The sequence below is a fragment of the Primulina tabacum genome, chromosome 1, assembly GCF_025594145.1.
Source record: "Primulina tabacum isolate GXHZ01 chromosome 1, ASM2559414v2, whole genome shotgun sequence".
Lineage (NCBI taxonomy): Eukaryota > Viridiplantae > Streptophyta > Magnoliopsida > Lamiales > Gesneriaceae > Primulina > Primulina tabacum.
In genome coordinates, this window is record NC_134550.1 from 45,303,097 (window position 1) to 45,330,335 (window position 27,239).

Consider the following 27,239-nt stretch of genomic DNA (forward strand, 5'->3'; position numbering starts at 1 on the left):
GGTTCGGGTTGGCACGGAGTCATGATTAAATACGAAGTCGTTGGGCGTAATTGTCTCGTTTTTGGATTCAATTACAAAGTTTGGTCAAGAAAATTCATTTGCATATTTTTCATGATAAATTTAGGTCGCAGCGAGCCTGGGAACGATCCAATCCACGTGGGAAAATAATACAGGATATTTCATTATGTCAGTTAATTATATTACGTGCATAAAAATATAAAATATTCATTTTTGAGATTTATGCGATATTGCTTGTGGCCATTTCACTATCATGGGAGCATTGTATTATCCAGTCGCCAGTTACCGGTCAGTTCAGTTATGTACCACCCAGTATACTGTGATATTAGTCTGATCAGACGTTCATTATTTCACCCGGTCGCCAGTTACCGGTCAGTTCAGTACAGTTCAGTTCAGTGCAGGGGCCACTTGCGTAGACCATAATCTCACCAGAAAATTATTACATGCTATTTCATTACAGGGCTCCAAGAAGCAAACATTTCACTTATGATTTTCAGTCAGTTATGCACGTATTATAATTGCTCATGACAAGTTATTTTCACGTTATGCCTCATGACATGATATTTTTACTCCCATGCAATTTTACTATATTATTTACTCGTTATTTACGATATATGCATGCTGAGTCTTTAGGCTCACTAGACTTGATTGTTGAAGGTACTGATGATGTCGGGGCCGAGGGCGGGGACCAGTGAGCTAGCTTGGGTCGTCAGTAGTGGAACCCGAGGACCTCATTTACAGCACTTGCCATTTTTATGCTCAAACAGTTTATCAGTTGTTGGTTTATTTTAAACTTGTTATTTTGCGAACAATAATTTCTTCCGCTGCGATTTTTAAACATTAATTTTGATTTTTAAGTTTATTTTGTGAATGAGACACCTTAATTATTTAAAAAAAAAAAGAAAATTTTAAATTTTTCCGCAAATTTTCAAACATGAATTTTCGGGCCATTATATTAGCTTTTTTCACCTGGTTCTGGTGCCACATTGAAAAATTATAATTCCAGAATATATTCCTTGGATAAATAATCATTATTTGTATTTATTTGTCCACGTTTTGTGAACAACTTCCTGGATTCATCTGGGTAGTGCTGAAATCTCTGGAAAGCTGGGTGATGTGGTATAAATCGAGGCAAGAGCCCCAAATTCATTCCATGCTTTGAATTCCTTATGATATGAATTTGGTTTCATCCATATCCTAAGATACTTTCAGGCAATATCAACTCGGATTGTGGTTGGGTTGATACCTTTTTTTTTTCAAATTAACTCAGTTTTGTTGATATACCTGAATAGATAAACTATAAGCTCGTTATTATCAACATTATATTTTCCCGTATCGATTTGATGTCTAAGGTCAACCTTAGATTTTCCCTTTTCGGTTTAAGGTCTAAGGTTGATCTCTCCTTCTTCTATCACCGGGTGAATAGTTGACTTAAATGCTCCAGATAAGGATTCGGAGCTTCAATTTTTGCTTGAGCCGACTCATTAATAAACTCAAATCTTATAAGGATTTTAGAGATTTAATTTTATAATATTTGTGATTATCTAGAATTTTTATCTTTAATTATGTGCTTATCTGAATTGATTTTATAATGATTGTAGATTTGAAGAAAGAGGAAAAATGCCTAATTTTTTAGATAAAATGATTTTACAATACTTTAAAGGCAACAAATAACAAAAGAAATAAAATAAAATATTTTATATTTTATTCCTTGAGAATATTGAAATTTTGGAAAAAAAAAATCTGCGCAGATCTTGATAAAAAAGAAGCTCTACAATCTTATCTACAATTTTTAAACTTGACATGAGCTTCAAAGATTTGGAGAATTAAGCCCATTAAATGGAGATAAAAAGAGATGTGAATGAAGCTTACAGGAGAATACTAGAAAAGAAGCAGAGAAGTGAGAGAAAAAGAAGAGAGAGGCATAGAAGTGAAGGGAGAAGAACCAATAAATAATATTAGGGAGGACTAGAGAGAGACAGAAAGAAGGAAGCAGAGAAAGGAGAAAAGACTAGGGAGAATGTAGAGCTCAAAATCAGTACACGTAAATCACATGCATTTATTTAATTGTTAAATCTTTTATTTAAGTTTGAAATGATTTTTAGTGATCATGATTTATTTAAAATGAGTTTTAGCGATGCATTTATTTAAATTGAATTATTTTAATGTTTATGTGATGCATGTTAAAATATTTTTTAGAGTTTCATGTTTCAGGCGATTATTCGATGCGGGATCGAGGAAAAGAAACCGGCGACGATTTTGGCAAATTTTAAAATGTGGTATTTTATTTTAAGTTAGGTTTGGGGCATTTTAAATGACTTATAAGTTTTTAGTATTTTAAAAAGCCTAATTTAATCATTAGGTGATTTTAAGATTTTAAAACTTTTAAAGATTTTTAATTGTGTATTTTAAATTTTATTGTGAGATAGTTAGTAAAGTTAATATTGAGTTAGCATTGTATTAGCAATTTAATTAGCATGTTAAGTATGTAATTAAGCAAAACTTTTCCCTAATTACCTAGCAAACTCACGCACGCACATCTACACACACTTACACGGCTGAAATACACACACACATATTTCCTCCCATTTTCATTACATCTTTTTGAAGAGAAGACCTAGGTTCTAAGATTCAGAGCAGCCGCTCCTTCCCCTTCAATCTTCCAGCTCATTTTCGTGAATTTTCTTCAAACAAAATAGTGCCACATTCGTCCCGGATCAAGCCTCGCTCCGTTTCGCTTCGGTATCGCCGTATCGTAAGTTTTTCATATCAAAAGACACATATATTCTGTTTTTCATGCGTCGATCTTGTCATAGTATTAATATTGATGTTTATTATGCTTAAAAATTTATGTATTATGTTCATAGTTTGAGCAGAAAATTTGGTTGGATCGGTTTTGAAGAAATTTTTAGATCTAAAACTCGAATTTGCTGTCCTTTTTGAAAACTACGATTTTTTGGTCAAGAATTTGGGAAATCTTTCAACATATAAAACGTATAACTTTTTGATACCTTCGATTTGACAGTAAATTCGAAATTTGGATGAGAAATGAATGAGTTATGACCGTTTTTGTGGGACTGCTCAAACTGCGATTTTATGAAAATGCGTTCTTGATATGTTCTTGAAGTTTCTTTGTTGCAGGCTTCGTTGAAAACCGTCGGGTGATCGCTGCTGTGTTTATGTATATCGAGTAGGATGTTGAGATGATTTTTGGTGCTTCATTTTGTCTCGATAGTCCTTGGTGGCATTACACGTCGTAGGAAAACATTTTGTGTCAAAAATTCGAGTTCACGGGTTTTGCTGCGTTGCATGAATTGCGTCGTTGTTTTGGGGACGTTTGGGACGTTTTTTTTATGGAGTCGAGTCAGTGTCATAGCGTCCTAGGACGAGTCTCGATGGATTGGGTCACTAATTCGTATGATGTAGTTAGGAGTATTAAGCTTCAAGTCGCGGAGTCCAGTGCACTCGGCACCCGAGCGGTAACATTTTACCGCCCGAGCGTCACCTTCACTGTCGAGAGTATATTTTTTAAAGGCTCGGCGCCCAAGCGGTAACTTCTTACCGCCCGAGCGCCACTCTTTCTGTCCGAGGCCAGTAGACCTGGCGCTCGAGCGGTAAGATATCACCGCCCGAGCGCGGGGCCAGCTGGAGGGAGTTTTGGTTTCCTTTTTTTTTCTTTAGGTTTCAATAATGAGTCCTTATCTTTTATTGTTTGGGAAATTTTCACATATCATTTTAGAGTTTGTTTCGGGGTTTGATATCATGGTTTGATATGATTAAACGAGGCCAAGTCTCGAGTGCTCTAGAACGTCATAAGCCATTTATTCACTTCGTGGTTGAGTACGAGGAATACGTCTAAGTTATAAAAGCTAAGTACTTGGTTATGTGTTAGTATGTGCAGCAGTGGCCCCAAGCGAGATCTAACGAATCCCTCAACGCCAAATAAGTATGTTCGACGTGCAAAGAAAATACTTTTAAGTTTTTGAGTATGCTAAATGTCTTGTGACCAATTTATGTATGGGATTGGAAAGCGGTAAAGCATGACCAGGGACCAATCCACCCGTTAAAGCATGAACGGGGATCTCATGTATGTGGCAGTGGATCTTCGCTGTCAGCCCAGTACTGTGGTTTAGTCTGATCAGACGTATTTATGTATGGGTCACTTGCTTTGAAACATGCCTCTACGCAAAATGATGAAGTTATGTATGTTCAAGTATGTACAAGTATGCAAGCATGTTTAAGAAAAGTTTCACGTTATGGCACGTCTATGTAATGTATGTAAGATCAAGCTTTTACACGCATGTTAAAGTTCAAGTATGTATGTTCTATTTTAAAGTTGCATGTGATTTTATTACGTATTACTTGCTACTTCCAGTTTATACATGTTGAGTCTTTAGAATCACTAGACTTGATCTATGCAGGTGAGGATGCATTTGAGGAGACGAGAGGTGAGGACCAGTGAGCTGGCTTGGACTGAGCGGGAGGCTAAATCTGAGGACCGCCATGTTTTTAAGAATTTATGAAGGTTTCAAATACTCTGATTTCATGTTTGTTTACGATGTTCTAAAACACGTATTTTCGTTAGCAAAATTTCTATAGTGATCTTTTATTGCAAATAATTTTAGATGGTTGGCAAACTTAAGTGTGGTTGGTTTATGGCAAATGTTTTTAGATGAACAAGACATTTTAATGCAAATTCGAAAGTTTATTTCATATTTAAGAAAATTTTTATTTTCCGTAAAATTCTAAGTAGTGTAAAGTACAGTACGTTACAGAGAAAGCAGAGAACTGGAGGGAGGAGAACAAACAGAGAAGACTTTACGCAGATAGCAGCAGAGAGGAAGAGAGACTTGGAGGAAGGTAGAAGCTGTTAGATTTTGATAGAGACAACTTCAAAGGGGGAATCATGTCAATCACGCCGAGATTTTCTTATTTCTTTCTAGATTTTATTCTTATGAATTCAAACATTGCGTCTTTGCTTTGTTTTAATTTTTTGAAATAAATTTCTTTAGACTAAGACTGCGACAGTGTCAAACAATACTTTGTTTGATATTTGGTTTATTTTTAAATATTATTTTTCTCGATTTTAATTATTGATTAATGTTGATGTTGGTTTAATATTTCTTGTTGATAGCCTGATCAAAGATTTACATGTTTGTTGATTAATCATGAATCAGAAGTTGATTGATTAAATATAGCAACAAAGATGTCATCAACACATGATTAAATTGACTAGAAATAGTATTCGGTTTCAGTGTGCGATTTTAGATGAAAACTGAAATTCCACAAAGATTTAATGCATTTAGATCTAATTAAATTCAATTAGAAATAATTGCACTGTTAGATTTAAATATGTTTATTAACTCGAAAAATCGTTTAATAAATAAATTGGGGATTTCATCGTGATTATCAAAATTTAAATAATTAATTGAATTTTAACACGTGTCAACATAGTAATAGTTTGGTACCGTTGTGTGTTTTAGTTTTTTATTTGAAGTTGAATCCTTCATTGATATTTGAATCTGTCGTTTTTAGTTGAAATTATTTTATTTAATAGTTTAAATCAATAATTAATATATTATCTTTTTATTTATTTTGTCTAGCTTAAGGTAAATGATAAAAAATCTAGTAATTAAATATTAGTATCTGTGAGATCGATACTTGGACTCATCATTCATTTACTATAAACTGACCTAGCCCGCTTGCTAGATTTATTCCAAACGAAAATCGTTAGTCACTCATCTAAGGATGATCTTGACTTAAGCACTTGGGCTACGGATACTTGAATCCCCTGCTACATGTATAGAACCATGTACTAGAAAACTCTCATTTTGAGAAGCCAGTGGTTTCTAAATAGCCTGGATGATAGACTTTTGTATTACAATCCATTATAATATCTGCATGGTTGTTCTCTTTCTAATGTGAGCTTTGTGAAAACTGCTTGCCCACCAATGATCACTGATATCTGTGCATAATACTGTATCATCTTTATCTTGTGGAATAGTCATTTTGTGAGATTTTTGCAAATTTCTTTTAGTTGGCTAAATCCATTAGTATGTTCTTCTGTTCATGTGAATCTTGCATATTTTTTTAATAATGGACTGAATATTTTTCTTTGTTTTGCTAGGTTTTTAGTGAACATTCCAGCAAAGTTAATTAATCCTAAGAAACTTTTTAGTGTTTATTTTATTCGAGTTTATCTAGAAAATTTTGAACTTTTTTTGCACAATGTGTTACTGCAGAATTATTCATGACTCGTCCATTTTTATTCCAAGGAATTCAATATTCTTTGTTGCAATGATTGTCTTCTTTTCAGATAAGACTATTCCTATTTTTTTGGGACAGATTTTAGAGAAAATCTCTAAATCTTTAATATGTTCATCCATATTTTGTACCACTCTGGCCTTTTATCTTTGGTGCAATAAGGGTTCAATATCAGATAGTGACAACCTTCCTTCCGAGATCCTCTTACTAGAACTGTGTTGTTGTTTTAGAGTTTAGATTCTTGTTTGTTTGAATATCTTTTAATGTCCAAGAATTTCTTTTTGTTTTTCAATGATTTCTTTGATTTTTCGTGGTACATAATATAACTTATTGTCATAATTTTATATCGTCTTTTGGATCTTTTTAAGATCTCCGGAGAGTTTAGAGAAATCCACGAGTATTTAGAAACCTATTACTCTGAATCATAAGTTTATCTTATGATTCAGATATGTTCATCTTTTCTCCTGATGTCTATCTTTGGTCAGATCTTTTTGTAATATTCCAAATTATCAAAATAAGCCCTGTAAATATTTAATCTCAAAGCTAGGTTCATATCCATAATTTAAATCTTCTCCTCAAACATTTAATTATACAGTAATAATAATTTTGTATATTTGAAATAATTTTACTTAGATTCTAATACCATTTTCATGGTCCGATATAATAATTTCTTAATAAAATTGAATAAAGTGTAGTTTGGATTTTTTTTTTTTTTGAAAATATTTATGCATTGAGGACCAATTTGGGCAAATTCCTTAAAACATAAAGGACTAATTTGAGATAGTTGGAAAAAAGATATTAAATTGGGATTTCGTTAAACATTAAGGATTGAATTGAGTTTTCATATCTAATTTGAATGTTACAAGCAACGTTTACTTCGATGGATAGGATTAGATGCGATAAAGGTTTGTGGATTATTAAAATTTTGAAATGGGTGAAATAGTAAAAGATAATATGTTTAGTTTTATTGATTAAATTTAGGGAAAGAGGATAAATCACAATTTTACATTTTCAATAATTAATCAATGTAAATAAAAGTTATATATATGATAAATTACAGGATAAAATAATAATTATAACTAAATATTTGATTGGATGAGATAAAAGTTGGATTATTAATCCAATCAAACGAACAAAATGGCAGCCCGACCTATTGATAAAAGTTGGATTACTACTGGAATATTTTTGTTCATCCGTGGTTGAATTTGCTAAACCTTGATCCCAGTATAAAGCTAGTCATTTGTGAGGTGCACGAACTTGTTTAAACATATGTGCATATTAGTTTATAATATAGGATTTAAAATACTATTGTTTAACTTTAGGAACCCGCATCGGCAATATTTGGTGTGCTCTGAGTAAATCTAAATGGTCAACGTATTGTAAACTACATTGATCATGTAAACCACACTAGGCAAGCCATGTGTGACAGACTCAAATTTGGGATGGCAGAAACAGGAAGAGATTGAACATCTGGTTTTTTGACAAAAACTCATCATACCCTACCATCCAAGCTGCTCCTTGAGAACGCCTTTAAAATATTATTGATTTTACATGGCGATGTTTATGTTTTGGATGAGATATCGATTTCGAATATACTCTTAATAAATCATACAAATATAGCTGAGAAATAATATTAACTGGAAAGAGATTATCCAAACAATCACCCAATGCGAGTGATCAACTAATCTGAGTGGTCAGACAATCGAGGTGATAAACCAATTCGAACTGATCGGCCAATGCGAGTGATCAACTAATCAGGTGATCATCCAATTTGAGTGATTCACTAATCCAGGTGGTCAGTCAATTTAGGTGAACGACCAATCCGACTAATCTAATGATCAACAAATCTAGGTGGACCAACCAATGCAAGTGTTCATCCAGTGCGGGTGGACAATCAATCTGAGTGATCAATTAATTCTGTTGGTCAGTTGTCACTAAAACAATCCCCCAAAAGAAAGTTTTCTAGTCATCACAAATAAGCGTTAGAGGTGTCGGGTTATGTAGCGATAGCCCTTCAACGCTCAAGTCATCGATAACACGGTGAAGTTCTTCCCATAAATCAAGAGTGTTTGAAATGTAAAATAAGATTTCTCTCTCAAAATATGAGGATTTTGAAGTATTCATAATGTTTTTAAGAGTCGTATGGGTTTGGTACGTATATAAATCTAGCTCAAATGTTATCCATCGCAACTTCATTCTATAATAATTAAAATCTGACTATTAATTGAGCTAAAATAATTAAAATTGGGTTATTACATATAACGTACAATCATTTATATTTAATATCACACTAATATTTTTTTTAAAAAAAACTTGAGACAAAATTAAAACGGCATATAACTAATTTTTACGAGATTTGCAAATAAAATTTCATAGTGCTTTATATAATAATTTTTGTGGATGCATGAGAAGTGAAATGATTATTTAAACCTGAAAAAAGATTGAGATATTTGTATAGTAATAATAATAATAGATTTTTTCATAATTTATGTTAGGATCGGAAAATAGTCTAGAGGGAAGGTTGAATAAACTCTTTAAAAATATTTGCTTTTTTAAAATTGACTTTCAAACATTTTTAGGCGGTTGAAAGTTTTTTTGAACAGTTAGAAATATGAAACCACTTGAAAAGTACGGAAAATGGTTCACAATTTCTAATTATTGCTTCAACTGTTTGTGTGGCTTGTTAACAAGAAACGGCTCGAAAAGTAAGTGCACGCGAAAAGTAAAGGCGTGTGATTTTTATGGATGTTCGGAGATAAAAACGCATATGTCACCCCTTCTTCCTCTTTAGGAAGAATTCCACTAAAAGACTTTGACTTTACAAAACAGCTCACTCTAATATGGACTTATCACACTGCCTGGTTTGGAAATTTTAGTGATCACTTTACACTTTTGGATTTCAAGAACCTTCGGTTCACCAGGTAACACAATCAATCAAATAACCAAAAGGTTACTGATAAAATAAAACTGTATGTTTTGAGTAGTGATACCCGGGGATGTCCCGGGTCATGGATAATGCCCGGGATGTCCTGGGCCATGAACCCGGGCCATGGGTAGTGCCCGGGTCAGGAGGATAGACTATGTCCGGGTCAATAAGACGACGATCTGATCAGATATCAGGGTCTCAAGCTGCCCGGAACGTTGGGAGTATGACTTGACAGGGAGAATATGTGAAGAGACCAGTCGAAAGGCCGGGCCGTTGAACACCCGGAACTTGACTTACCCGGGCTATTGGATGTCCGGGCTCTCATGTAAATTCCCGAGAGGCATTCTACTCGAGCCACTTCGATAAACGTGCCACATTTAATTACGCCGACAAAGTAGGGTGTGTGCGGTCCGACCTATCTCTGACACCAATACAAGTGGTTGACAAAATCAGGTAGGCTGGATGTAACTAGTATGAGATTTGACATGTCAAAATAATATGGTATAATCAGCCGCCCTACTATAATTAATGAGCATCACAAAGAACGAGGTCATCATTACATCCTCTACTATAAATACTAGGTTCATTCTTTGCATTTACGATCTATTCAGATATTAAATACACTCATTTATTGTGCATTTACTACTCACCTTCCACACCAATCTCACAACCATCATCTGGTTATATTGGTTTATAGTTTGGGTCTTCCACTGACTTAAGCATCGGAGTGGTCACGTCGGATACCCCTCCGGCGCCCATTCATTCGGTTACTTTATTGTTCGCAGATCTTCTCGGCTGCTTAAAGGAGGAAAGCTTCTATTCCAAACATTCTGCTCTTATTTCCCTTATTATATTGATAGCAGATCCGGTAGAGCACCCGATCCGGCTCACCCATTTTACCCGGATTGCATCATTTGCGCCGTCTGTGAGAAATATCTGAGTTATAAGGCGTTGATATGGCTCCTACTAGGAGGGCGAACCAGGACACTTCTCGGATCCAAGAAGAGAATAACACTCGTCTTTCTGGTATGGGTGGTCAGCCATCCAATGGTCCCAGCCTACCATCCATTTAACACCTGAGGAATTAACCAAGATTGTAGCTGATGATGTTAAGGCAGCCATGGCAAAGAAGACTTATACTCATCATTCCACCCATCCTGAGCAAGAGCGTTAGCAGCTGCAGGGGTAAGAGGGAAGGGAGGAGGAGAGGGAGTCAAGTGCAGGTTCTATGTCTCCTACTGTGGCAGAAGAGTTAGAAGAATTAAGGAAGAAGGTGAGAATATTGGAAGGGCAAGTTGGTTCTAAAAGCAGTGCTCAAGTTGTCAAGGGTTGCCCATTCTCCGATATCATTGTCCGGTAACCACTTCCCGGGCACTTCAAGTCAGCCAGAATCAAAGACTATGATTGGAGTTCTGACCCCGAAGAGCATCTTGCTCGATTTGAAAATATGGCTATGTTACATTGCTACGGAGATCAAATCAAATGCAAAGTATTTCTGATCACCCTGATCGACTCGGCCCAAAGATGGTTCGAAGGGCTGGCATCTCAGAGTATTCATTCTTTTGAAGATTTTCAAAAAATATTCTTGCACCAGTTCAGTAACAGTAAGAAATATAAGAAGACTGCTTTCAGTCTATTTGAGGTGAAGCAGGGCCAAGATGAAACTTTGAGAGCATACATCAAGAGATTTAATCGAGTAGCTTTGGACGTCCCTGCCTGCGCCCCTGAGACAAAAACTACCGCTTTTATGCAGGGGTTGTGGGAGAGAGATTTATTTCGATCTCTGACCAAAAAATTGCCCGGGGATTTTGAAGATCTCTTGTCCCGGGCAGAGAAATACATCAACATAGAAGAGGCACAGAACCAAAAAAGAGAGGTCTTGAAAAGAGCCAGGGGAGACCGGGTTGCCAGGCCCAAGGAGAGAGTTCACAAGAAGGGTGGTTCAGGGCAGTTCTCTCATGTCCCTTTGAGAATTGTCCGGGATCGAGAAATTCGAGAATGTAGCTCGGATATGGCCCCTTGTCCAAGTTCAATGACGCGATTGCCGAGACCAGAGAAGAAAGGATTTTGCACCCTTCACAAAGAGTGTTCCCATGACACTAATGAGTGTCGAACTTTGAAGAAAGAATCCCATCGGCGTCCTGCACTAGCACCTCGTACGTATAGTGAGCCGAGGCAACCACCTTGGTTATCTCGGCGTCCCGGACCTAATGCTCCTAAAAGGGTGGCTGATATCCCGAGTGAAAGTGGGAGAATGGAGGGGAGATCCCAGGAGAAGAGAAGTAAACAACCAGAGAAGAAAGACCCTTCTCCGATTCGGGGAGTAATAAAAATGATTTCTGGAGGATCCACTGATGGTAACTCTAACCGGGCAAGAAAATCCAGGAGTAGGAGGGATTGCATGGAAATGGAGGGGAAGATGAGGGATGAGGCGGTAATCGGCTTTGGGCCGGAGGATTTGAATGGAGTAAATCTTCCCCATAATGATGTCCTAGTCATTCAAGCACGGGTGGCAAACTATGATGTCATGATGGTCTTCATTGACTCAGGAATTTCTTTGAATGTAATCTTCAAAGAGGCCCTCATACAGATGGACTTACCGGGTTATAATTTAGAAGCTGAGGAGACTGCACTCTATGGCTTTGCTGGCCATGTAGTTTATCCGGAAGGGGAAAATTGTCTTGCCACTAACTTGGCTCCCAAGATCTCAGAAAGATAGTGATGACCTCTTTCACTGTGGTGGACTCCCCATCATCGTATAACATCATTCTGGGGAGGCCGGCTATAAATGATTTGAGGGCCGTGGCATCCACCTACCACCAAAAGATCAAGTTTTTGGTGGGAGCCCGGGTAGGAGAAGTCAGGGGAGATCAGCCTTCTTCTCGGAAATGCTATGTGGAAGCAGTTCGGGCTGATCAGAGTAAAACCATGAGGGAGGGAAAAAAGGCAAGAGTTGAAGTAGAAGGGGTTTAGTGGAGAAGGGGGAAGTGCATTTTGTAGCAGATGAAGAACATGAAATGGTGGAAGTTGAGCCAAGAAAGCAAATCCGGGTGGCCCGAGATCTTGAAATTTCCACCCGGGTAAAACTCTTAAACTGTTTAAAAGCTAACATTAATGTTTTCGCCTGGTCTCAACAGGAACCAGCCGGGATCTCACCACAGGTGGCTGAACATAAATTAAATATCCTTCCAGAATCCCGACCCGTGAAGCAGAAGAAAAGACATTTTGGGCCGGAAAAAGATAAAGTCATTGACGAGCAGGTGAGAGAGCTGTTACGGGCCGGACACATTCGGGAAGTACAATTCCCTACTTAGCTCTCGAATGTGGTCCTCGTTCCAAAAGCTACTGGGAAGTGGAGAATGTGTGTAGACTTCAGGGACCTAAATAAAGCCTGTCCCAAATATTGTTAACCGCTTCCTCGGATTGATCAACTGATGGACTCAACATCCGGGTTTGAACTATTGAGCTTTATGGATGCTTATCAGGGGTACCATCAAATCCTCTTAGCCCGAGAAGATCAAGATAAAGCCAGTTTTATCACTTCTGGAGGCACTTTCTGCTACGTGGTAATGCCTTTTGGATTGAAGAATGCCGGGACCACATACCAACGTCTGATGAATCATGTTTTTCAGAAGCAGATAGGCAGGAACATTGAAGTCTATGTGGATGACATCCTCATCAAAACCTGGGAAGTCTCTTGCTTCGTTGATGATCTGGCTGAAACCTTTGCAACCCTGAGGCAATATGGAATAAAGCTCAACCCGGCCAAATGTGTGTTCGGGGTCAAAGGTGGAAAATTCTTGGGTTTCTTGGTGACCGATCGGGGAATTGAAGTAAATCCAGAAAAGATCAAAGCAATAATTGACATGCCTTCTCCTCAATCTGTCTGGGAAGTGCAGAAACTGACCGGAAGAATCGCTGCCTTATCTCGATTCATTTCCCGATCTGCCTATAGAAGCTACCCATTCTTTCAAGTCCTGAGGAAGGCGCAAAAATATGGATGGGACGAAAAATGTGACCAGCTTTTCAAGATCTGAAGAAGCATTTATCCGAACTACCTGTCCTTGTCAAGCCCAAGCCCGGGGAAAAATTGTGAGTATATCTATCCACCACAGAATATGCTGTCAGCTCTGTACTTATCTGAGAGGAAGGGGACCGACCAGAAACCAGTGTATTATGTCAGTCATGCCCTCAGAGGAGCCGAGTTGAATTACAGCGAAGTGAAAAAAATAGCCCTGGCCCTGGTAGTCACTGCCCGGAAGCTGAGACCATATTTTCTCTCACATCCTATTGTGGTTCTCACTAACTTCCCGCTTGGGAGGATTATGACACATGCTAAAGTATCGGGCAGAATGGTCAAGTAGACAATAGAGCTCGGGGAGTATGACATTGAATACAAACTTCGAGTTGCTATAAAAGCCCAGACATTAACGGACTTCTTGATAGAAATGATTCAACCAAGGGAAGAGGAAGTATGTAGAGTTTTTGTTGATGGTGCGTCGAATTTGTCAGGATGCGGAGTCGGAGTGGTTTTGGTTGCTCCATCTGTGGAGAAGATTAAATTGGCCCTAAGAATCGACTCCCGGGTCACCAATAATGAAGCTGAGTATGAAGCCGTTCTGGCAGGATTGCAAGCTTGTCTGGGAAGTTGGCGCTTCCCGGGTCATTATTTATCCTGATTCTCAACTGGTCACCCATCAGATAAAAGGGATGTATGAGGCCAAGAATGAAAAAATGCTCAAATATCTAGGGCTCATCACGGCCCGGGCAGCATCTCTAACCGACTGGAGCTTTTGAACAGATTCCTAGAGAAGAGAATGGAGAGGTTGATACCTTAGCCAAATTGGCTGCCTCTATGTCAGACATAAGCACCCGGGAAGTCCTATGTTTCATCCGGTTAGTGCTTTCTATTGATGAAGAAATGCTGACCACTTGGAAAAAGTCATGGATGACTCCTCTAGTCCATGCTAAACTCCTAGAAGATAAAGCTCAAGCTCTGAAAGTCAAAAAACAAGCACCCAGGTTTGTCTTTTTAAATGATATTTTGTACAGGAGATCATATCGAGGCCCTTTGCTCAAATGCTTATCAGAAAATGAAGTAGAATATGTCCTCCAAGAAATACATGAAGGGTGTTGTGGTGAACATCTCGGTGGGACTGCCCTGTCTCGGAAGGCTATATTAGCCGGATTTTGGTGGCCCAGATGAATCAAGATGCTGCTCAGTTTGTTCAGAAATGTAAGGGTTGCCAGCACCATTCTAATTTCCATCATCGCCCAGCTGCTGACATGCAACCCATTTCAGCATTGTGTCCCTTTGATCAATTGGGTTTGGATATCGTGTGCCCATTCCCAATAGCCCGGGCACAGAAAAAGTTCCTTTTGGTGGATGTAGATTATTTTTCTAAATGGGTGGAGGCCGAACCCTTGGCCAAAATTAATGAGGAAGAGGTGATGAAATTTCTCTGGAAAAATATTGTTTGCAGATTTGACATCCCGAGAAGATTAATTTTAGACAATGGGAGGCAATTCCAGGAGAAGAAAATCACATCTTGGTGTCAAGAAATGAAGATCACTCAATCTTTCACCTCAGTGGCCTAGCCCCAAGCCAATGGCCAAACTGAGGTAACTAACAGGATCATTGTACAAGCATTAAAGGCCCGACTTCATGGGAAAGGTAAAGATTGGGTAGAAGAATTTCCAACTGTATTATGGGCATATCGGACCACACCTCGAACAGCTACTCGGGAAACTGCCTTACAGCTTAGTCCTGTGGTTCGGAAGCAGTCTTGTCTGTGGAGATCGGACAATCTTCTACTCGGATAAAATCTTACCCAAGTAGCAATGATCAAACCCGGGCCATTGAACTTGATTTGGTCGAAGAAAAAAGAGATCGGACAGCCATTCGAATGGAAGCCTATCGAAGCCGAGTAATGAAATCCTACAATAAGCACGTTCGAGCACGAGATTTTCAAGTAGGGGATCTGGTTATGAAGAAAATGAAGCCAGTAGGGGATGTGGTAAAATTAGAAGCACGATGGGAAAGACCTTTCAAAGTAATTCAGCGAGTCGGCTCGGGTGCAGCTTACTACCTGGAAGACCCTCAAGGGCACACCCTTAAGAGACCATGGAATGCATTTCATTTGAAGAAATATTATGTTTAAAAGTCTGTATCTGTTACTTGTGCATCTAATAAAGAAAATATTCAAGGAAATATTTACTAAGTCCAGGGACCCGTACCTGGCCCAGGGACCCGCACCCCTGTCATTTACTAAGCCCAGGGACCTATACCCAGTTATTTACCGAGATTGATTATTTACCGGACCCAAGAGATTATACCCCGATTCTTAATGTGCTTGCTGAAGGTTGGTTAAAATCCATAAGGATATTTGAAGAAAGTCTACAACACTTGGAAATATTTTAAAACAGTTATCAAATGTAAGAAAAGTAAAGCAGAATATTTTCATTAATACTTGAAATAATTTACATAGTGCCTAGAAACCCGGGAAGGAAATCAAAAATTTACACTACTCAGGAGCTTGCTCATTTTTCTCCTCTTCATCATCCGGGAGGGATGCGGCAGCATTCTCCAAATCCGGGAAGTCCTCCCGGTCAGAAGGAACAAGGCCTGTGTGGGGACCCGGACGCTAATTCATTTCTTAATCATCTTTGGGAATAATTAGATTAATTAAATAAACATGGTCTAAATTTTTTCTTTTAAATACAAAAGCGGAAACATATGAAATAAATCTTATTTCATTTACAAGATCATTATCCAGATCTAAGTACAAGTCCTGTACAAAAGTAAAGCATAACGACTACTGTTCATTCACTACATGTCAGGTAATGAAACAGATCTACTTCTGGGTCCGAATCTCCACGCTAAACTAGTCCTCTCTCGTCCTCATCTTGACCCTGGTGTTGTCCCACCTGTTGTCATGCATACATACAAACAAGACAACAGCCGGATAACTCCAGGTGAGAATTATATTCCCAGTATAAACCATGTATACATGCACTTCATATAATCAATATAAAGCATGAAACAGATATCAATAATATATATATCAAATCTGAAAACATAGTCAATATAAATCTGTAAATCAACTCATGACTCCATATCTCAGACTAGACTCATTCCTAGTCTAGGGATCCCGATTTCCAGACGTTGACATTCCATATCGAATATCAGTAATAGAAAAAACTCCGATTCTATTCAACATCGATATAACCAAACATCCGGTGTCTTGACCTATCCGTCACAGACTTTGGCATCTCCTGCCAATCACTATTCGGTGACAATGTGCAATGGGTCAGTGACGATTCCATCACTATCAGGCTCGTCTGTCACAAGACCAATCGTCTACTACATGCTTTCTATAAATCAATAGAACCAGCAAATCAGTCTAAATCAATGCACACAATAACAATAAGTATGTGGTTTAGGGAAACTCAAGTATATCATACTCGAGTCATTCTCCCGGTTTGACATTGACTTATACATTTTCTTCTCGGTCTGACGAAGTCGAAGTCTCGAATTCCACTCTGTCCATATTCAATCTGGTAATGACAATATCAAATATACGGTGTCAATGTACAACTCAATTCAAGACATGTTCTGATCAATACTCAAATCACGACATAATCTTATCAATGTCAACGATATAACGATATAATCTCAATCAATACTGAATCTGCTCAATGTCAATCTACTGATGTTTCGACGGCATAACAATACAATCTCGATACTCCCGTCAATCTCAACATCTCAGATATAATAACACGACTCATAATCAATATCAGTACAACCCATAATATCAACAATAACATATCATAATCTCAAATCTGTACAAGCTCGCAATACCAGCAATACAATATCAGTATATATACGAATCACAACTCATCTGATCCAATTCTGAATAATATCAATCTACCCAGCAATACAATATCAATTAGATATCAATCCCAACATCTCATAATCGATAACAACATAATTCTGATATCAAATCGGTCTAATCACAATCAAATCAACTCTGAAAATTCATAACAATTGCATAAACAGTCTGTTCTTCGATCCGGTTTCGATTATACAATGTCTGATATCGTAAGAACAACATATATGGATCATATCTGATTCTGGCAGTATTATAATTTCAAATCATCACAAAACATAAGAAAACTTACGTCCAGTTGTAGCCTGTCTCGATAGGAACACAGTACTGAAGTCGGATTGAAAATCAGACGGGCGGATATTGCACAAATCACAAATCTATGAAATGAAAAGGCGTAAGGATTTTTCTGAAACTTCCCCTGACCTTTTTCGTTCTTCTTTTTCCTTCTTTCTGCTGAAGATAAAGGCGTGTGTGTGTGTGTGTGTGTGTGTGTGTGTGTGTGTGTGTATATATATATATCCCAATTGCATGCCAAAGAAACGTGGCTCATTTTCCAAGCATTTCAGTCGGCGCTCGGGCGGTTGCAAGTTACCGCTCGGGCGCGGCATGTTCTGTCCGAACATATATTTGTTGAACACTGGCGCTCGGGCGGTAAAAAACTACCGCTCGGGTGCCAGACGTTCTGTCCATGAAGTATCCTTGTTGAACATTGGCGCTCGGGCGGTCATTTTCTACCGCTCGGGCGCCAATAATTCTGTCCAAACATTGCACCCTTCATATACATTGCTCAATTTGGTGCCGAAATGGTCCGTCTATAATCATATCAGTTCAAAATCAATAATCTCAGATTAACAGAATCAAAATCTCGGGCATTACAGCCTCCTTCTTGAAACTGCTCCAGTCATTTGTTGAAACTCATGTCAAAATAGAAGAAGGCCTTATTGGCCACCATCTTTTTGAATTCCCGGGACTTCAGAAATTGAGCCATCTTCTCTTCATGGGAAATTTTCATAGTCTCCAGAGTAGCAACTGCTTCCTCAGCCCGGGCCCGGGAAGATTCCTCCTCCTCCTTAGCCGCCTGCACTTCTACCTTGGCAGCTGCCGAGTGATCCTCAAGGGCTTTCCGGGCCTCGGCCAATTCCGCTTGAACCAGGTCTACATGTTGTTTCCAGTAGGCCTGTTCCCGGGCCACGACATGTTCATGAAGCTCCTTCATCCGGCTTACCTCCTCCTGGGGTTTGTCATGCGTCTCCCGGGCAGAGATGGCTTGGGTGTTGCCTCTCTTCACAGCGTGGGCCACTCGCTCGAAGGCTGGCATAAGCATTTGCAAGCCATATAAATATAGAAAAGGTCAGAAAAACTGATACATGAATAAATGACGGGACATGTAAAAGAACTTACGGAGACGGACAGGGCCACTCCTTCGCATAACTGCTCGTTGGGATGGAGTATTTGGAGATGCTCCACCTCATCAGGGCGCAGAAGACCCCAGATCATCTTGACGAGATCCGAGCTAATGTCATCCTCAAAGATATTGGGTAGGACCCAGGACCTCCCACCTGAGAACCCGCAGACGAACCGGGAGGAGGGTGCGATCGGACAACTACTTCAGGCTCCTCCTCCACGGTAACTGTTTCAAGGACCGGATCCATCACAGCTTTCCTCTTTCGGCGATTTAGAGGTGCCGGGTCCTCCTCCACAACCAGAGAGGTGGTCTCCTCCCTGGTAGGAATCGCCTCTTCTCGAGCCTCGGTCTCTGCCCGGGTCCGGCGCTCCTCTTTTCCCGGCCTCAGCCTTCGTCCGGGCTCGGTGTTCTTCATTCTCCTGAGCTTCCCGAGCTCTCTTCTCCGCCCAGGCCTGCTTTTGTTCTGCCTTCTTCCGGGCAGCTGCTTCGAGGAGGCTGGCCTTGATCATTTCTTCTTCGGCTGCATCAGAGACTTGACAATCAGAGGAATAACACAAAAGTTAACCAAAATTAAAGGGAGAGTAATTTACCAGCCTGTGACTCGGCCTGGCCAAATGCATCTATCATATGGTCTACAGGCCCCCTCAATCAACATAGAAGATAGAAAGGATTGACCCTCTATGGCATGTTGGGCATAAGTAAAGGCGGGAAAGAGTTTGAAATCCCGAGTAATCTCAGGTTGCGGGGGCATCGAGGATAAGAAGCCTGTCGAGCAAGTCGGAAGAATCAGGAGTTGTAAAAAGAAAAATGTTGTTTTCCATCTCTTCAAAGAAGAAGGGATGTCAGCCAAAAACCAGTAATGCATCCGGGCCATGAAAGAAAAAACCTCGTCATTAAATCGGCAGGAGTAAAAATAATGAAAAATAGAGGAGTTGATTGGGATATTCTTCATGCGGAAAAGAATAAAAGAAGCGACCATAATTCTAAAAGCGTTGGGATGAAGATGGTTAATCGGGAGCCTGAAGAACCGGGCAACCCATTCGAAAAAATGGTGGTTGGGGAAGCGAAGACCACTTTTAAGTTGTTCCACGAAAAAGGTTTGAAAGCCCGGAGGTAGGGTGTCTGGGTGATCGGTTGGCCCGGGAATTCGAATTTTATAAGTGGAAGGGATTGAACCTAAGGATCTAATCTCTTCCAAATTACCCGGACGAAGGGTGGAAGTTACAGTAGAAAACCACAAGGGTCCTGTAACCTTCTCTTTCCCTTCGCCCTGACTGCCAGAAGGTCGAGAAGAGGTTTTAGGTTTTTGTTGAGGGATAAGTAGGGAAGAAGGGATGAGAATACCTATGGGGATGTGGACGGAAGTTTCAGAAGGGGTCGGGGAGTTATCCTCCGACCGACCCTTTTTACCAGAAGTAGAAGATGTAGAGTTAGACATGGTGAAAAAGGATAAAAAAGGAAGTGAGAGGCACTTACGAAGTAAAGACGGTATTGGAGGGATGGTAGCAGAGATCGCCGGAGAAAAGAGATCACATCGCCGGAGTAAAATGGATTCGGAACGAGAAGTGTAGAAGTTCTAAATAAATCTGAAATGGTATTATATATAGGGTAGGGGGATTGATCTGAGCCGTTGATCATGAAAAAAATGAATGGAGGAGATTAACCTCGGAATTCGCGCGGGATATTTGAAAAGACAGGCGCGGGATTCGAGGCGCCATGATATTTATCTTCTCGGAAAACGAAGAGTCTCTGACAAGATTTTAATTCTAGGGCTTACGTCAGCACCGATAGGGTGACATCATCCTTATCATCTCGGGGAGACTAAGCGACAAATTATTTCTCCTGACCGGGCACACAAAACTGATCGGGACAGCGAGTACGACTAAACCCCGACTATTTAAGGAGGGAGTGATGATACCCCGAGATGTCCCGGGTCATGGATAATGCCCGGGATGTCCCGGGCCATGAAGCCGGGCCATGGGTAGTGCTCGGGTCAGGAGGATAGACTATGTCCGGGTCAATAAGACGACGATCTGATCAGATATCCGGGTCACAAGCTGCCCGGAACATTGGGAGTGTGACTTGACAGAGAGAATATGTAAAGAGACCAGTCGAAAGGCCGGGCCGTTGAACACCCGGAACTTAACCTACCCGGGCTATTGGATGCCCGGGCTCTCATGTAAATTCCCGAGAGGCATTCTTCCCAAGCCACTTCGATAAATGTGCCACATTTAATTACGTCGACAAAGTAGGGTGTGTGCGGCCGACCTATCTCTGACAATACAAGTGGTTGACAAAATCAGGTAGGCTGGATGCGACTAGTATGAGATTTGACATGTCAGAATAATAGGATATAATCAGCCGCCCTACTATAATTAATGAGCATCACAAAGAATGAGGTCATCATTATATCCTCTACTATAAATACTAGGTTCATTCTTTGCATTTACGATCTATTCAGATATTAAATACACTCATTTATTGTGCATTTACTACTCACCTTCCACACCAATCTCAGAACCATCATCTAGTTACATTGGTTTATAGCTTGGGTTTTCCACTGACTTAAACATCGGAGTGGTCACGCCAGATAACCCTCCGGCGCCCATTCACGCGGTTACTTTCTTGTTCGCAGATCTTCTCGGCTGCTTAAAGGAGGAAAGCTTCTATCCCAAACATTCTGCTCTTATTTCCCTTATTATATTGATAGCAGATCCGGTAGAGCACCCGATCCGACTCACCCATTTTACCCGGATTGCATCAAGTAGCAAGAAATTGATCATTGAATGATCAGATATCTTTCTGCTGAGTGCGTGCTTGATGAGCGATTAAGTATATAAACTTTAAGTGCGCTCAGATCTTTGAGTATGCAAGCTTCAGTAGTGTGTCAATCACGTGATTGAAAAGCTTAAATTGATCGAACTTATATCTGCATTCTTCAGCTCTTTTTTTATAAGCTATCATCCCAATGGTCGGAAAAGATACATAACATAAACCTGTAGCGTTGGAATGATATGTTACTATCAGCTACAACTTCAGTAAATGTTCTTCAGCAAAGCATTTAATGTTCTCTTTGCTTGCACAGCTTTGAATCCCGTTCCTTGAAGTGTTGCTGCTGAGCATCATTTTACGTCAACTGTTATTAACATCAGAACTTGTAGGATGTATAAGTAATCTTTCTATTATGGAATCGTTACATTAATGCAGATCAATATCGGGACTGGTACAGGACATAGTTGACTTGTAATACTTTGATCAGCCGGTTGAAAGTCTTCTAATGATTGAAACTTCTTCAAGCTATAGGCCAACACCCGGTTGAAAGTTCAAGCGGTTGAGATCTAGACGGTTGAAATGGTTCATGTCAAAGAAGTTTGCAGCTGTTTCCTGAAACAGTTAGGTGTTGCTTTTATTTTGTCAACCACCAAAATTCTTAACAATTTAATATTAGATATATAAAGATAACTAAATAAAAAATATCATATAAACAAAATTAGGTTAGCATGAGCAAATAACCAGCATCTCTTGGCATTTTATTTATTTTGACAAGCTTTGGCATCTTTTTAACAAAGCGCGAATAGGAAATTTCCTTTTCTTTGGATCTCGTTTTTAAAAATAAAAAGTGGATACCACCCGTCCGTCTCCGCCTCCGCCTCCGTCTCCGTCTCCGACAATAATAATAATAATAATGATAATGATATCGGACGGATTATTTTGCAAAGCTTGGAGATTTGTGTGGAGAACATTTTATTTTATTGTATCCGTCCACCGTAACCACCACAATATTTTAAACCAAGAAAATCTCGGCACAGGCCACAGTGTTACGCTATCTGTGCTGAATATCATGGCAAGCCCAACACGTGTTTCCGTCTACTATCATGCTGTCACCGCCTTCCACACTATATATATACTCCTTCACCGTTAGCCTGGACGATATGTAATTCTCAAGAAACTTCTTCAATATCCATCTTTTTTTTCTGTTCTGTTCATCCAAGGTTGATCACCAAGTATGAGTCACCAGCAACCACGGAGGCCGGAAGCTGTCAAGTATGGAGACGTTTTCCACGTCTCCGGTCAGCTAGCTCGGACACCCATAGCACCACAGGACGCCGCTACCATTCAGGCCGCCGAGAACATGGTACTCGGTGAGGTCCCGAAGGGTGGTGTGGCGGCTACCATGCAATCAGCTGCCAGCTGGAATGAGCGACGCGGCGTGGTTGGTCACAATGACATTACTGACATCGTGAGCGATCAGGGAGCTGCCGTGTCACAAACCGATGTCGATGGCTGTCGCATCATAACAGAAGCCATTGGGGGACAGGTATAAATGATCTAGCCAATTATTCTTTAGCTCCCCATATATTATTATACGTGAATTCGTTTTTATTTAAATGTAAAATCTCTGCAGATTGTGGGACGATATGGGCAGCCAAGGGAAGTGACAAGGGCTAACCCAGATGTGGACCCTGACGCATGTACCATCGGCGAAGCACTCGAGGCCACAGCCATTTCCGCTGCATACAAACCAGTTGATGAAAGCGACGCCGCCGCAATACAGGCTGCGGAGGCTAGAGCTGCTGGGCTGGGCCATGTTGTGCCTGGCGGCTTAGGAGCAGAAGCAAAATCAGCCGCCGAACACAATGCCCGGATAGCCCGGGATGAGGGCAAAACCACGCTTGAGGACGTTTTAACGGTAAAATTTCGTCCGCAAACCATATACACAATTCATATTATTGTTGATTATTTTCATTCAAGTTTTGATTAGATTTATTGTATTGCTGTGTAATTTATAGGATGCAACGGAGAAACTGACTGGTGATAAAGCTGTGACGAGAGAAGATGCGCAGGGAGTGATACAGGCTGAGATAAGCAACACGCCGGATATGGCAGCGCACCCTGGTGGCGTGGCCGCGTTCATGGCGGCTGCAGCGAGGCTTAACCAACAGAAATGAGGGGTTAATTCGATGTAGTAGCTGTTTTGTGAGGAACCAACGTGTGATGTAAGCGTCGTATAAATAACTTGCATATGTAAATGAAAACATGGAATATAATAAATTACATTTTGAGTTGATCCAGGAAGTAACAAATATTAAATCTAATTATGATTTCATTACAAAATATAATCCATCTCTGCTAAAAGCCTTGAACGTCACCGTTCCATCATTAAATTAAAGCAATATCGTATTTAATAATTGGAAAATGCACCAGAATGTATGAGAAATGCCAAGTATGCGGCAGATTATAAAAAAGCTGACACAGTTAACACCGACAGTCCATAGATGTTTGGTCCGAACGACAAGTAGCATTCAGTAGGACAAGTGAATGTTGCAATAATACTAACACACCATACCCCTATGGATCTTGTCTTTATATCTTAAGAGGTACATACTTCAGTTGGTAGGCACGTAAATTTTATATTATTGTATCTTATACGGTAAGATGCATGTTTTCACGCCATGGAATTTATTTTTCTTGTTTGATCATTTAGTAAAAAAAATAATCAGATAAAATGTTGAACAAATATTATCAAAATCTTAACCATGCTCCCAAACTAACGCCGGATCAAATGAGTTGAAAAAGGAACAAGGTCTCCTCTAGAAAGGCTCTGAGAAGAATATTATCCGGTTCGAAAATTTTAGTTGATCAATATCCCCTGGTGATGCGACGCTATCATTCGAATCTAATGAATAATGTAAGATAAAGCAAAAGCAAAAACATGTTGTATGAGAATCTTCCCGGGTTTCAAATCCATATGGCAGAAAAGCTCTCGGAGGATTATTTCTTCTTGCCGGCTTTAGCTGCATCTCCAGCCTTAGTCTGCACAAAATTTAGTCAAACCGAGGTTAGCAAAGGTACTCCAGGAAAATGGTTGCAGCAGCAGCGTGACTTCAAGACTCCAAGAAAAAAATGCAATTTGAGCATGGTGTTGTTATATGGCAATTTCTCAAGCAGCCCCGGTTCATAAAGTGGATAAATAATCTTTGATTGTATGACAAATAATCGTACCTTCTTAACACCTCGAATCTTCTTTGCTCTGTTCTTCCTTTCTTTCATCTGCTTCCTTGACTTCTCGATCTTGGTATCAAGCCCATTCTGCAAACAAGGGTTTCAGATATTGTCACAGATATATCGTAAGTTCTGGTACAATGTTCCCTTGTAAATGATTTCAATGCTACTCTTCGTTCCAATACAGTGATAGATAAATGATTTTAAAAACCTTAACACGTTGAAATCTAGAAAGATTTCTCGTCTTTGCAGAACAATTATCGGCAACAATAAATTGTGAGGGGAGGGGAGGGGAGGGGGGGGGGGGGGAAGAAATCTAAGAGCTAAGACGGCAGACAATAACATGTATGAATCTCTTAATTTTCCACAACGTGATGACCAAAACCAAAACCTAAGAGTAAGGCAGCCAATGTGAAAAGGCAGCAGCTTCAGAATAACTTAGCTACACACTAAAAAGTTTTAGAAATCATGAATGCTAACAACACAACTTTAAATTCAAAGAAATAATTTTATTACCAAGTCGATAATTTTTTTCAAAATGTTAGATCAATTCCAGAAATTAATTAAAAGTACTAAAAAGAGCTAGATAATGGATGAATTACCCTGATGAGCCGGTATTTGGGTTCAAACTTCTTTGCATTTTCAACAGAATCATAGATCAAGCCAAACCCAGTAGATTTCCCTCCTCCAAAGTGAGTCCGGAATTTGAATACGAAGATGGCATTTGGATCCCTTACCTCATACATCCTCGCCAATTTCTCCTTCAACTCAGCCTTCAGTGGCATGACAAGCAGGAACAAAAAAAAAAACATTATTTATGGAAGAACGCCAAAATTCCATCGTCTAAAAAAATCTTAACATTCTTTGATTTCATATCCTAGTTACTTATTTTTTGAGTCACTGTGGTAGTTTTTATATCAATCCCAATACAGTTTCTTAAGTTCTTCCTCAAATCCAAATCATCCAATCCAAGAGAAACCTTATTTCTACCGCATGTTGACAGAAATTCTAGAGAGCACCATTTATTACTAGTAATATTTTGTAGCATTATTTTTAGGGTATGAAACAAATAGCAAAAGCTTCCCGACTATTCTTCAGTTCTATCTTTTCGGGAGCCTCCACATCTCGAAATAAAAAAGCCTCCACGTCTCGAAATAAAAAAAGTATCCAATAAACTCAAGGTTGTATTACTATATTCCTCAGTCATCACCAAAATCCCATTGCCGCAAAAAAATAAACGAAACAACGCCAACTGTATAAAAGTGCAGTTCAAGAAATGAATGCAACTGGAAATCACACCTTAGAAACATTGGGCCTTCCTGGATGTAACACATCAATGATCTGAAAAAATAGGTCAAAATAAAATAAACAAACAAATGTAAACTTCATGAAACACAAAATTGTACAAACAAGCAAACGAGAAAAAGAATAAAAGTTCACAAAAGCATACGAATTGTTTCCTGGAAAGAAGTCGATTTGTCATGAACTTCCTTGTTCTAATCGTTACAGCCTTGTCTGCCATTTTCTGCAAAATAAAAAAACCTATTTATATTATCCATACAATATTATCTCGATCTACCAATACACATAGACTAAAATCAGAAGCATAAATGTAGGAGAATCGAAAGTGAATGCGCAAGACTTGCGATTTCTTGTGATCGCACTCCCGCCTCGTGCCGATGCTCTTCAGAAGCTGAGTTCCGCGTGTGTTCGTGAGGCGTTTTCCTACTTTCCCTGGGAGTGAGGGGGAGAAGCCTAGGGTTTCTAAATGGCGGAGTAAATGGGCTTTTGATAATTTTGGCCCAATCTAATTAACAAACCAGACCGTTATGCATTATCATGGTCCATTATAAATCACCTGGACATTATGGCCTATTGCTATAAACATGTGAGAATTTTGTTGTCTATGGTTTCTTTGTGATTTTGGTCATCTATATTATAAAATATTAATTTCGCCTCGTATTTTCTGATTTTTAAAAATTTATTCTTTTTTCATTGTGTTTTTGATGTGGGTCGCTAAAAAAGACTGAATTGCCAAAAAAAAAAAGTATGATAACATAATAAAAATAAATTTTGACAATATAGATGACCAAAATTTTTATATTTAATTTATGGAGAGTGTTAAATGCACTACATAATTGCTCTCCAACTTATCATTTTATTTAATTAGTTTCCAACATTATCATTTCTAAATGTTAGTTAGTTTTCAAAATTTAACATTAATTCTCACATTAACTATTATAATAATTTTTTTTGATTTAATCATAATTTCTAATAATAATAATAACTATTATAATTTTTAGAACACCTTAAATTTTGATATGCCATATAAAATCGATTCAATTTCAATAGTTGATTGAACCAAATTAAGTGTGTATTTTGGTTGTTTAATTTGATACAGATCACTTTAGTATTTTAGACATATTTTCAAATTATTTGATTATATATTTATTTAAAAATTTAAATATACAAAATATATCAATGTTTTAAAATAAATATTCTTGTAATTGTACTTTTAAATCTTTAATTTTCCGATTTTGATAATTGGAATTAAGATTTTATGCAATAAAAATTACTACTAAAAGTTGTTATAAATATTAATGTTTTATTTTTTGGAAAACAACTCACGTTTTGCATATTTAAAAATGTAATATAATTAAAAATTATAAAATTTATAATACATTTATTTTTTATAAAACATTATTCTATAAATATATCTTTTTTATTGTTGCAT

General features: G+C 38.8%; 3 protein-coding genes across 3 annotated transcripts; 2 read left to right on the plus strand and 1 right to left on the minus strand.

Moving 5' to 3' along the window:
• Nucleotides 1-10,655: 10,655 nt before the first annotated feature.
• LOC142510077 (uncharacterized) lies at nucleotides 10,656-11,927 on the plus strand. The gene has a single exon (XM_075619597.1). The coding sequence runs from the start codon at nucleotides 10,656-10,658 to the stop codon at nucleotides 11,925-11,927; it is 1,272 nt and encodes a 423-aa protein (XP_075475712.1).
• Nucleotides 11,928-22,443: 10,516 nt separating this feature from the next.
• Nucleotides 22,444-23,570, plus strand: LOC142544425 (late embryogenesis abundant protein D-34-like). Its single transcript, XM_075651476.1, has 3 exons — nucleotides 22,444-22,820; nucleotides 22,908-23,192; nucleotides 23,293-23,570. Exons 1-3 carry the CDS (start codon nucleotides 22,509-22,511, stop codon nucleotides 23,449-23,451), a joined length of 756 nt encoding a protein of 251 aa, XP_075507591.1. The 5' UTR covers nucleotides 22,444-22,508; the 3' UTR covers nucleotides 23,452-23,570.
• A 500-nt stretch (nucleotides 23,571-24,070) lies between these two features.
• Nucleotides 24,071-26,263, minus strand: LOC142544434 (small ribosomal subunit protein eS24z-like). Its single transcript, XM_075651485.1, has 6 exons — nucleotides 26,152-26,263; nucleotides 25,956-26,030; nucleotides 25,805-25,846; nucleotides 25,108-25,278; nucleotides 24,506-24,592; nucleotides 24,071-24,316 (listed from the first exon to the last, which is right to left on the minus strand). The coding sequence occupies exons 2-6, from the start codon at nucleotides 26,025-26,027 to the stop codon at nucleotides 24,275-24,277; spliced, it is 414 nt and encodes a 137-aa protein (XP_075507600.1). The 5' UTR covers nucleotides 26,028-26,030; nucleotides 26,152-26,263; the 3' UTR covers nucleotides 24,071-24,274.
• Between the last annotated feature and the right edge of the window lie 976 nt (nucleotides 26,264-27,239).